This window comes from Emydura macquarii, unplaced genomic scaffold (genome assembly GCF_026122565.2).
Source record: "Emydura macquarii macquarii isolate MOO-44397 ecotype Brisbane River unplaced genomic scaffold, CSIRO-AGI_Emac_v2 contig_374, whole genome shotgun sequence".
NCBI lineage: Eukaryota > Metazoa > Chordata > Testudines > Chelidae > Emydura > Emydura macquarii.
The window spans coordinates 6,067,570-6,079,821 of NW_027130511.1; the positions used below are offsets into that span (position 1 = coordinate 6,067,570).

The following is a 12,252-nucleotide window of genomic DNA, read 5'->3' on the forward strand; positions in this document are numbered from 1 at the left end:
CCCTGCACGGAAATGAGCAAGCACTAAAGGAACATTAACCAGCTACTGGCTCTAACCACAATATTTTTCCATAGGCAGCAAGACTGCTGCCTTCTCAGGAGTTTTTATTGCCCAAAAGCTTAAAATTAATCAGGTTTAAACAAAATGATTCCCAGAAATCAAACTGATGTGGTTAGGCCCCTTTGCCACTAGCCTTCAATGGGCTTTAGATCAGATACTATGTTAAGATTCTCATTAAATTCATTGGGAGCTGGTCAGGTCCTAAGTGAACTACCTGAGGTGCACAGAACCTGATCCTGTTTGATGCTAAGCTCCATCAAGTCCCAATGAAGATAATGAGAATTGGGGCCATTCAGCACCTTGCAGAAGGTGCTCAGAACTTTGCAGGATTGAGCCTTTGGTTATGTACTCTGCTGTTGGCCTCTTTTCGATTTGCCCCCACTCCCTTTTGCAGGGCTGCTTGAGAACTTTCTGTTACAGAGCTTCCTGCCTGGGCTTTCAGCCATCTGTTTGTGACTAAGTTTAGGCATGGGCACCTTTCCCTTCATGTAGGGCTCTTTTTCCACCTGTCTCTATGGGAAATATTCCTTCCAATATTTTCTTTTGTAAGCATATATTTATTGGCTTGCTGAAGTTTATTTGATCATAGAAAGTTGGTGTTTCCCAACATCAGCAGCAGGCAGCAAATGAGTCAAATGTTAATTTTTGCAACAGCTTTCATGACACATAAGAGCACTCACTAAATTGTTATTTGGTACATTTGTTTTAAACAGGACTGATAGTGCAAAGAATTATCTAGCTACCTAACCAGGTACTTACATGGCCCTCGCCAACATAGTATCCAAACACCCCTCATTACATAAAATATAACACTATTTTTTTGATCTTCCTTTTCTGCCACCACAACTGGGCTTAGGGTATTTCTTTAAAATGAATGACTGAGAAAATGAGGGTACTGTTATGGGAAAGGCTGAGTGAAGGGATGGGATATATATCGGATTCTGAACATGACAAGGCTAGTGGCCATTCTTATTTCTGGTGGCAAGTGTTCCAAGTTTTTGGCCTGGCTCCTGTGAAGGTTCTGCCTCCCATGGTCACAAGCCTTCCCCTATTAGTCCACAGTAATATCATTACAGTGGCATGCAGCTGTAGTGGGAGGTCATTGGCTGCAGAGAGAGAGACAGTTTCTCAGGTAGCCAGTCCAATTTCATGTAGGGCTTTGAAAATCAAGACAGCTCATGTTTTTAATCTTGAGTTGACCTGTGCAATGTCCTGTTTAAAATCATGTTAGTTAAAATGTGATCGCTAATACATTTTAAAACACAACCACTTTTCCTTATCTAGATCTATCGTTAGAGTTCATACTTCCTGGTCCATTTGATTTTTGGCTTTTCTAATGAGAATGACAATATCATGATCTACTGCGTAAATCAGTATTTAGACACTTCTTTAGAAGGGAGATTTTGCCTTGTAGACTTAGACCATCCAAAGAGCCATTAGAGCCTATTCTGTAAATCTTTCATCAATTCACAGATTATAGACCCTTTTTTTTTTTTGCTCACTCTGCAAAGTGTTATAAATCCATGTGCTAAAGTTCCTCAGGACACTGTCACTGGACAAGGTTAGCACACACAAGTGCGAAAGAATATGGTTCTAAATGAAAAGTAACTGTTTTTTCATTTTCCTTTCCCCCTATTTACTACATAGATTAATGACCTGAAAATTAATCTGTCTGACATACAAAGACATGTCTAAGTTACAAGCAGGCTAAGAATGTGTCTTTAGGTAGCAAACTTTCCAGTTAGGCACCTTACAACTAACCCAGACTGATTTTTGGCATGTGACAATGTGTGAAAACATAATGTGTTCCCTCACAGATATTTTATATGCCAAGTTTTAGCCCACAGCATATTTTTACAGTTGAGTTATAAACCCTGGAAAAGACAAGACATAATGAGACATCAACAAACAAACAAACCAGACAAAAGCTTGGCCCAGACAGATAGGAATACGCTGCTGTCATTTAGTATATTTCAATATTAAAGCTAATGATGGAGAAGGAGGAGGGAGGATGAAGATTGGCTGGATCAGGGGACTGAAAATGAAGCATAGATAATCTCTAAGATTCAAATCCAGAACAAGTCTGATGGTAGCAGAAAGTCACAAATGTTTATCAACTGTTTAGTAGCCCTAATTTGAGCAAGCTGGTCTCCATCCTTTCCCTTATTAACAGATGTCCACATCACTAAAGCCACCAGCACAATTTGCACAGCATGACTGGCAACCTAGGTCAAAAAACAGGAACATAAAGTTATGGTCCTGCGTTCAGATTTATACACCTGCCTGACTTTCAATACTGCTGAATGCCCAGCAGCTCTCAATTATGGACAGGAACTTAACTTTAGTCTCTGATTTTAGGAAGTCTTGGCCCTTGTTGGCAACTTCAATAGAGTAGCCAAGGACTGAACAGGGCGCAGGTATTGAATTCCCCTCTGCCCCTTAATGCTGGTGCCCCCACTAAGGCAGGCTTGAGAACTTTTGGGGTGGTGAGCTGTGTGGGGTAATCTTCCTGTTCTGACACCCATGCTTTCCCTGGTTTTATGGCTAAACAGACGACTTCAGGCTTTGTCTGCCACATTTCATTGGCATTCAATTTTACCTAACACAATGAAACAGAACCCCTCCAGATATTATGGGTGTCCAGGTTTTGAAAATTAATTGACTGGATAAAAGCAACTAGAAGGGTATAAGGTTTATCTGGCCCTTAAGTGAAAATCTGAAACAAGCGCCACTAAACATACCACAGAGGGAATCCATTAAATCCAAACTATATTATGTATTAAACCACTAATTTCTGTGAAATATAATCAACAAGCTGTCTCCTGAATGCAGACCTAATGGGACTGTCTGAAGCTATGCATGTTTTTTATTGGAAAAATGTAAAATAATACACAATTTGGGATGTGATTTAGTGAGAGTTCACTAATGATCTCTGTTGGACATGAAGCCAGAGAGCATGAAACATGGAACTGAGTGGCACTACAGTTTATTTTGATTATCATGGGCCAAGCAGAGGGGACAGGATGTCTCACGGAACAGGCTATAGAGACTTTCATCTCTTGGTTATTATGGTCAATTGAAGCCCAGGTTAGTGGTGGCCAAAAGATGCAATCAAGCAATGGCTGTCTGATAGATTATGCTTGGTGCTTTTCATATAGAGATCACAAAGCCTTTATGAAGGAGGTAAATGTTATTATCCCTTACAGGTGTGGAAACTGAGGCACAGAGTGGTCAAATGACTTACCCAACAGCATCCAGCAAGGCAGTAGCAGAGCTGCAAATAGAACCCAGGTCTCCTGAGTCCCTGTCCAGTGCTCTGTACACTAGGTCGCACTGCTTCCCTAATAGGGAAAATGGAAGACTTACACTGCTATGACTGTCAGGCAGTCTAGCTTCTTTCACCAGTATGACATTTATTTATTTGGGGGGGGATGGGAGAAAATAATACCAATTCCTGAAGTCAATATTGATGTCATTTGTTTTTATGCATATCCCAAGTTATTTCAGTGAGTGGTCAAGCTAATTTTTCTAGCCTCTTTCTCCCTCCAAGCAAAATAATGTATACCACATTTTAAAATATGAAGTCAGTATTTTGCCAGTCACAAAATCGTGAACATCAAAATCTGGAAAAGCATGCTAATGAGAGCACCAGGCATGATTGACTTAGCCACTGTACCACTCCAGTGGGAAAAGCTGTTCACTTTCTGTTATACATTTCATTAATAAACTGTAGCTTCTGGTGCTACCAATATAGGAAGACTTAATGTCTTTCATGTTATTCATTCCCTTCAGTCAATGATCCTTCATTACATGAAAAGGTTTTAATATATTTTTTCTGTTATTTTCATGTAAGCTGTTAAAATACAAAGAAAACACTGACTGATTATTTAAAAATAGAATCCAGGCTGGCACTCATATATTCATTATTTTAAGGCTCACTCTAGTTTAAAATCAATGAGTCAAGGAAATGTTACAAGACCTGTATGCTTGTAATCATGACAGGGAGACCATCAGGATGGGAGCTAGGGCTAGGTGAGTGCTGCCAGCCTTCCCCACATTTCTGCTGATGTGCATCTCAGGGATGTCTCATTTCAGCTCCATTGTGCACAGGTCTGGCTTCCTCTGGCTTTTGTCATCTGAAATGTTTTTTTCAGAAATGTTGAATCAGGAAAGTGAGCTGAGAACAAAAAAAGTTATTTATGCAACAAAACAAAACAAAAACCCACTAAACAAAAAACATCTGACTGCCACTGTCATTAGCCCCCACGTTGTGTGTGTGATGGGGGGAGAAGGGGGCTGGTTCTTTCTCTCACAATGTCTATCTTTTTAGAAGCTGAGACTCAGTCCTGCCCTGCCTTGCACCCCACTTGGATGTGAGCATGGGCCTCCCTGGAAAAAGTAGAGCCTGTTAATGAATCCGACTCACGGGATGGTTTTTATGAGAAGGACAGATCCTAGGGTCAATTTGCAGCCACCAACCTGTATTTTCTTTCGCCTGTGACCAGGTGAGAATTTGAACCTGGGTCTCCATAGGTTGAAAGCACTAAGTCAGTGGACCACCTAGCGCCCCTTTCAAAGGCTAGACATTTCTTTGGCAAGCTGTGGATGTTTGTCAGTGTCTGGTGTATGCGTGTGCATACGTTTGGAGAGAGAGCTTGCGTGTGCATGGTGTGTGAGCGGGAAAGGGTACCCTAGTTACTCCGTACTGGGGGTCGTGGGGTAATTAAAGCTCTGTGCACAGCTCCCCGCCCCTATGCAATGCTCACTGGTTGACAAGGGCGGCAGAGGTTCTGGATCTCGCTCGGTTACACCTTAACGCGAGCAGGCTACCAGCCAAAAGAGAGCGAACCCCTCCCAACCTGCACAAAACGATTCGCCGGGGAGGTCCGGGGGGGAGCTTCTCTTCCAATGAGCGGCTCGTCGGCAACAGGCGAGACATTTCCACCCTCCCGGGCTCCTGGGGCACCTGCGGGAGCAGCGGTTTCCTGGTGCCCCAGGAGGCGGTGGAAGACCAGCCTGTAGCCGGCCGGGCTGCAGCAGGCAGGACCTGCTCTTGGCTCTGGGTGAGCGAGCTCACGCTCCACCGCCGGCCGCGCCGCGCTGCGCCAGCCGGTGCAATTGATGGGATTCCAGACAGCCGGGGCTCCGGGGCGCACGGTACCGGGCGGCTGGTGCTGCAGGGACAGCTGCCTCCGTGCCACGGCCCGCGGTCGGGAGGGCTCCTGCTGCTGGTGCTGGAGGGACAGCTCCCCTGGAGCCGCCCGCTGCCGGCGGGAGGGGTGCTGAGCCGGGAGCTCTCTGCGGCTCGCACCGCGGCTGCCGAAAAGCCTTGGAGGGACGCTGGCTTCTTCCCAGCGCCGCCGGACTCGGGCCACAGCAGCTCCAGGAAGCCAGGTAAGAGGAGCCGCAGCCAGGCACTCCGGATAAACAGCAAGCCAAGGGGACTTCAAGGTTATTCCAGGTGCGACAGTCAGGCGAGCTGGGGAAGGGGGACGAGCTGATCTGGAGACCCCCAGGGCGGCGCTGCCAGCCTTGGCACCAAAGAAACTTCCCAGGGGCTCCTAAATCTGCGAAGTTTAAGGGACAAATGCGCGTCCGATTTAAGTTCCAGGCGGAAGTTCCCTTTGAATCGGGGATACGGTCCCGCTAGGGAGTGTGAACGGCGGGCAGCGCTGGAACCGGCGGCTCCCGGCTTCATTGATTTGTCATACTTTCCCCACACACCTCCCCCCCCCCCCCCCGACGTTTTCAGTGTGTCTGGCCTGGATGGGGACAGAAAGAGCTCCGCGTAGTCATCGCTGTGCGGAGGGGCGGACACGGACCTGGCGAGGCAGCCCCTGGTTTGTACCTTTGGCCGCGAGGGGTGGTGTTGGCCTGTCTGGGGTAACAATTCGCATTGACTAGACAGGGCGCCAGGCACACACCGGCACGCACCGCGCTCTGTTGCTCTGACCGAGCCCTCAGCACGACGCCGAAGGCTGCAGCGGGGCAGCGCTTAGCGGTGGTTTTGTGCATTTTGCGCACGTAGGGACGAGGGTCAGTGAGGTAATCTGCACATCTGTGGTTCCAAGGGAAACACGGGGAGTGAGTGTTGGGTTTGATCCGTAGTGCCGTGGATCAGCTCACCCACCCTTCCCCCCGCCCCGCCATGCAATAGGAAAATTGACCCTGCCCGTAAGAGGAACTCCGGGAGTAGAGAAAAGGGAAGCAGCGGAGGGAGCTTGGCGCTGATGCAGCCGCCTGCCAGCCTGGTGTCTACACTCCGGGCACCGCAGCCTCTGGCATCTCGCTGGCAGTGCCGCCTGCAGGCTCCCCGCAGCCAGACACTGGGGCTGTGAGAGGAACAGCTGGGCTATGCGGGGTGATCGTCCCCCACTGAGCCTGTCCCTGTCACACGCCACCGAACTGGAGGGGATTTCTTTGCAGGGGGGTGAGTGTGGCGGGGGTGGGGGCAGTGAGGGCATTTCCAGGAGCAGACAGAGGAGCCGGAGGGGAGAATGGGGAAGCTGGAAGGAAATGGACGCATCAAGTATCCGGCCGAGGCGGTGATGTTTGTTCTCTTCTTGCTCTCCCCTGCAGGAATGTAATCCACAATGCTAGTTCTCAGGGTGCTCAATGCTGTTGCTCCAGCCTACTTCCTGTGCATCTCCTTAGTGACCTTCGTCCTCCAGCTTTTTCTCTTCATCCCCAGCATGTTCAGAGACCCCTCCACCACCCCACTTTTCTCTCCTGCTCTGCTGCATGGGGCCCTCTTCCTCTTCCTCTCAGCTAATGCCCTGGGGAACTACATCCTTGTGATACAGAACTCCCCTGAGGACCTGGGCAAGTGCCTGAACTCGGGCGGAGGAGCCGAAGTGGTGGCCAGCCGGCCGGATGGAAGCAGGTCCCCTGGCTCGGCCTTGCCCAGCACCCACTTCTGTAGACTGTGTGCCAGAGTCACCCAAAGGCATGACCACCACTGTTTCTTCACAGGGAACTGCATCGGGAGCAGGAACATGCGGAACTTCATCATGTTCTGCCTCTACACCTCCTTGGCTTGCCTCGACTCCCTGGTGGCAGGGGTGGCTTACATTTCTGCAGTGCTCTCTATGTCCTTTGCCAACCCACTGGCCTTCCTCACCCTCCTGCCTCACTCCATCAGCCAGTTCTTCTCAGGTAAGCGGCCTCTCTCCGAGAGAAAGAACATGTCTCCCCTGGCCCAAATGCCCCGTTTTGGGTCCTGCTCTTCCCGGCCAACTTTGTGAGGGGCAGAGGGTGGGGAATGGGAAGGGAGGGGTTCCTGTGCTCACGGATCCCTTCCCTGAGGTTTTGTGTTCATTTCCCAGCCTAGACAGAAGTTTAGCACTGTCAGGCAAGGATGCTACTGAAATATGGCTTTGTTGAAGCAGAGGCTGTGCCCAGTCAGATTCCAGCCACAGCCCTCTTCATAATTTATTAGGTTCTAAAAAAAACCCCAAACCCATAGCCTGAGACAGAGCATCAGTGACAGCTGGACTGATGGGCACTCAGAGAGCCCAGTGAACTAGGCAGCAGGAGACAGGATTTCACTCATAATCCTAAAGTAGAGGGGTGCCTCAGTGGGTGCCTGGGGGTGGTTCTCAAATTCTTGGGGCAGGGGAACCATATCCTAATAGAGACTGTCTGGTGAACGCTTCCCTTTCCATTTGCCATCACCTAGTCCCCCCTCCCTTCCCATTAGACATACACCTAGTGGCACCTCCTTTCCCATTCACCATCATCCAGCCCCACCTCCTTTCCCATTGGCCATAACCCTGCCCCATCTCCCCTATGGTAAGACACACACTCAGCCCCACCTCTTTTCCCACTGGACAGCATGAAACCCCATCCCCCCTCTCATTAGCCACACACCCAGCCCCACCTTCTTTCCCAATCATCACCACCCAAGCCCACCTCCTCTCCCCTCCCAATCACCACACATCTAGACTCATAGGGTATGTCTTCACTGACGGCAGCAAATTCACCACCATCAGATGGATCTAATTCCAATTCCCCTCCGTGGCAAGTACAGCAGCTGTACAACATGGAAAATCAAGGTTAGGAAATGATTAGGTTAGCTTCTTTTAATGCTATCTAGCAGGTGGAAACAAAGAAGAGAATTAGTATGATGTGACCAACCAGCTGTCCACAGAGCTCCAGCAAGCTCTTTGCAGACCACATTTTGAAAGCCACCGTTGAGCTCTGAAGGGGCCCCACACCAAAAGCAAATGTATTCAGAAAAATAATCTGTGGCTGACCTTGCCTTTTTATGTCTTTCAGGGTGCCCCTTTCTCATTCACATTTTCTCTGGCTCCTCATCAATTCTCCCCTTACTCCTCTCATTTCTCTTCCTGATCTTTCTCCCAGGCCTCTGCACCTCTCCTTCTGTCCCTCCCCACCTCACCATGCCTCTCCCACTGCACCAAATCTTAATATGAGACAAAACCTTAGAACGAGCGGCATTTAAAAAGTAGCTATGCAGAAAGCGTAAAGACTAGTTGTATTTCTGAAAGTGATTGAGCAAAAAATATCATTTTCTTATCCATCAGACCTGCTGCCTGTGTGTATCAGAATCAGACCTCCTCACTTGCAAACTAAAACAGAACTGCATTTTTTACTGCTCTTACCCCTTCAGAGGCACTCAGTTCAGGGAGAGGGACCTGGACTGTGTTCTGGGTCATGAAACATCAATGGATTGTTGACTATGTTTTGATTGTAGAATCTTCATTGCTAGTGATTCATGAGCCAAAAGAAACACAGCTTGATTTTCAGATTCTAGGCTGAGAAGGCTGGCATTTAAAAACAAACAGCAATTTACTTAGAAAATTAGCAGTGTGTGGCATGGCAGTCACTGAAAGATAATAAACATGGAACCCTGCAATGAGATTTTTATGGAGTCACTTTCCCAAGTAGAACCACATTTTAAGTAACATTGGATAAACTTCTTTAGAATGAATAACACTGGACTTGATGCTCCCTTGTATCTAAACAATGCTCAACACAGCAAAATGGGAGGGGGAGGAGGCCGTCAGGGAGCTGGTTATGGCTCTTTAATTCTGTGGGCTGATCTGCATGAACCCTGCCATCTATTAGCGCAGCCTAAGGGATACTCTAACTTATGCCACTCGTGTATGGACCCCAAGGGACTATGTATTAACTGAGGATCCATGTAGTGTAGCAGAGCAGGTCTCCACCGCACTCCAACACATCCCTCTCCTCCTCTTCTGACATGCTCTCTATGCTGGGGGCAGGTGACAACTGGAATAGGAGATGGATCTGCTTGTTTTATGCCAGCTGGAGTAGTTCTCAGATGGCGAGTTGTGGGCGTGGCCAGAACCTGTACTTAGGAGGCACAAAAGAGCCAGCCTGGCTTTCAGAATTTAGCCTGAAGGAGGGGAGCAGCGGGACACTTTAAAAGCCCCCACAGGCTACTTTTAGCCTGCAGGTCATGGGTTGGGAACCACTAGATTAGAGTAAAATGACTTGTACCCCTGCACCATTCCTATATTCTTTTCTTCAGGAGGGAAAGGTAACAGAGTTTCTTTTTAAAAAAAGCCAGAAAGAATTATGATACAGTTGATAGTTATACAAGTACTACAAAATATTGGCAGATCCTGAGCAGGTGCAAATTGGCCTATATATATTGATATCAAAATAGATATAGATCTATATTGGACCAGAACTATAGCTGCTGTGCATTTTCACAGATCCATTGACTTCAATGCAGTTAGGCCAATTTGCACCCGCTGAGGATCTGCCCATAGTTTTTAGTACTTATATGTATAAAATTATATATACATTTTTCAAAACAGAGCTTAGAAATACCTGTCACTGCTTCAATATTTCCATAAGCGTGAATGGTCATTCAGTGGAAGCTTCCATTATATGGATCAAAAATATTTTGCTTAATCTAATACTAGTATGAAAAAGAGGAACTTCTATTACACTTGGAAAGTCTCTTGCTTTCTCATGCATTCAAATGGGAGATACATTTGCCAAATCCTACGACAGCAGTTGCCTATTAGTTATTCTTTTTTTGTTTAAGATATTTTAAAGATCTGTCTTAGTGAATTACTTGGTTTTGTACTTAGTACTAAGATGCAGGGTAAAATTTTCAAAAGTACCTAGGCGATTTAGGAGCCTAAATACCATTTTCTAAAGGCACTTAAGAAGCCTAAGTCCCATTAACTTTGAGAGTTGCTGCAGAGGATGTTACTGTGGAGCAGGTCATGATGCGAAGCTACAGCATGTTAGCTTGCCATGCAGTAACGTCCCATGTGGATGCTGCCACAGTGCACTGAAAGTCCTGGATTGCACTTTGGCTACTGCTTCTTGTAAAGTGTACTAAAATCAAAGTGCAGTCTGGGACTTTTACTGTGCCATAGCAGTGTACACGAGATGTTACCGTGCAGCAAGCTAGTGCACTGTAGATTTGCACCCTGCTTTGCCATGCAATAACATCCCATGTAGACAAGCCCTAAGTCATTAAGGCGCTTTTGAAAATGTTACTAACAATGGTTAAAATACATTATAGATGTTGTGGAATTTTCCCTTTAAACCCTGATGTCACGTATTAGCAGTATGAACACTAGTCTAGTCTAACGTTTCCCATTTTAATATTTTTCCCCACCAGTGTTAGTTGCATTGATTATCATGAATGGAAAGCTTCAATTAGAATAAATAATTCCTTTTCCTTCGAACTTTCCTGTTGTATAATTATTACAGAATATAATTCAGTTTCCCCGACTCTCCAGCTTGAATATTGCTGGATGGCTAATATTCTAACCTGTGGAATATGTATAAAATGCTGTTTCTTTTTTCTCTTCCCCTCCCCTGACTCTGGAACTGCAGGAGCTCTCCTTAGCTCTGAAATGTTTGTCATTCTCATGCTGTACCTCTGGCTTGGAATTGGACTTGCCTGTGCTGGCTTCTGCTCCCACCAGATACTGTTGATCTTACGAGGGCAAACTCGATACCAGGTGCGGAAGGGGATGGTGGTAAGAGCCCGGCCCTGGAGGAAGAACCTGCAGGATGTTTTTGGGAAGAGGTGGCTGATAGGACTTCTCATGCCTGTGCTAAATGTGGGAAGTGACTACCATAGGCAGAAAGACAAGTAACTCAACACCCACCCCCCACACACACTTTCTCCCATACTGTGCTGGAACACAGCATAGTTGGGGCATTCCATCTCTCAGTATTGCAGCCTCTGGAAGGGAAAGGGATTGGCTAGAAAACTGAGCAGACTGAAAGGACTGTCTGTGATTATATAGTGCCTAGCACAATGGGGTTCATGTCCATGACTAGGCTCCTAGCTGCTATGATAATACAAATAATAAATATTAATAATAATAAGACCACAAAGCATGTAGATGAGATACTGCAGCTTTGTAGACACATCATTGCACCTGTGTACATGGCAACAGTCTCTGTACTATTTGAAAAAATAATATTCAAATCCTCCCTTAGGCTCCTTTCCCACTCTTTTATCTCTCCTCGCTCTCAGTTATCTAACCTATGCCTTCACTCACAACTGGCAGCAGGAGCCTTCTCCATATAGCTGATAGCCCATGTTATCATGCCTAGATTGTAAGCAAAGTATATGTGCCTGTGGGGGGCTTCCTAGTTGGAGCTTTATGCAGCTTAAAGTGACCTGAGACAGAAAGGAGCATTTAACAATAAAACTGTAGTGCAGCCAAGCACTTTAGGAACAGGCTCTGCAAACTGCTAGGAAGGCAGAGAAAGTCTAGTCTCCACAGACTAGAAATTAGGGATGGAAAGGATTTATTAGGTCTCTTGATCTCCAATCACAGTGTATGAAGGGGTAGCCGCTAATAGACTGACCACAGGCAGAGCCCAAGCATAATTTTTTTGGGCCCAGTACAAACTTGTAACATGGGCCCCCTCCCACACACATACCCATGGGGGTTGCAGCCTGGGCCGGGCCACCCAGGGTCTCTGGGCCCCAGTAAAGTGTATCCTCCCCCCCATGTGGGGGCCCTGACCACAAGGCCTGTCAGGATTGCAGCTCTATTGCCTGCTTGTCAGAGTGATTCTTCTTCAACCCCCCATCCCCACCCCTTGCTTTATGACACAGTCCATGGCACAACTGTCTATCCGGCTCCAAGGATCAGCAAGCAGATCCAATAATGGACCTTGGATGGAATAAGACAGAGATACAAGGAAAGGAAACTGTGA

At 46.9% G+C, this 12,252-nt stretch overlaps 1 protein-coding gene across 1 annotated transcript; it reads left to right on the plus strand.

The window, feature by feature from the left end:
- The first annotated feature begins 4,989 nt into the window (after positions 1 to 4,989).
- ZDHHC22 (zinc finger DHHC-type palmitoyltransferase 22) lies at positions 4,990 to 11,191 on the plus strand. Its single transcript, XM_067531970.1, has 3 exons — positions 4,990 to 5,454; positions 6,640 to 7,215; positions 10,909 to 11,191. The coding sequence occupies exons 2-3, from the start codon at positions 6,654 to 6,656 to the stop codon at positions 11,172 to 11,174; spliced, it is 828 nt and encodes a 275-aa protein (XP_067388071.1). The 5' UTR covers positions 4,990 to 5,454; positions 6,640 to 6,653; the 3' UTR covers positions 11,175 to 11,191.
- Positions 11,192 to 12,252: the final 1,061 nt, after the last annotated feature.

Bases quoted from the DNA above. Each gene is read 5' to 3' on its own strand.
- ZDHHC22 (XM_067531970.1), top strand. From the start codon at position 6,654: ATGCTAGTTCTCAGGGTGCTCAATGCTGTTGCTCCAGCCTACTTCCTG. The intron at 7,216-10,908 runs GTAAGCGGCCTC...CTGGAACTGCAG, and splicing joins CATCAGCCAGTTCTTCTCAG to GAGCTCTCCTTAGCTCTGAA.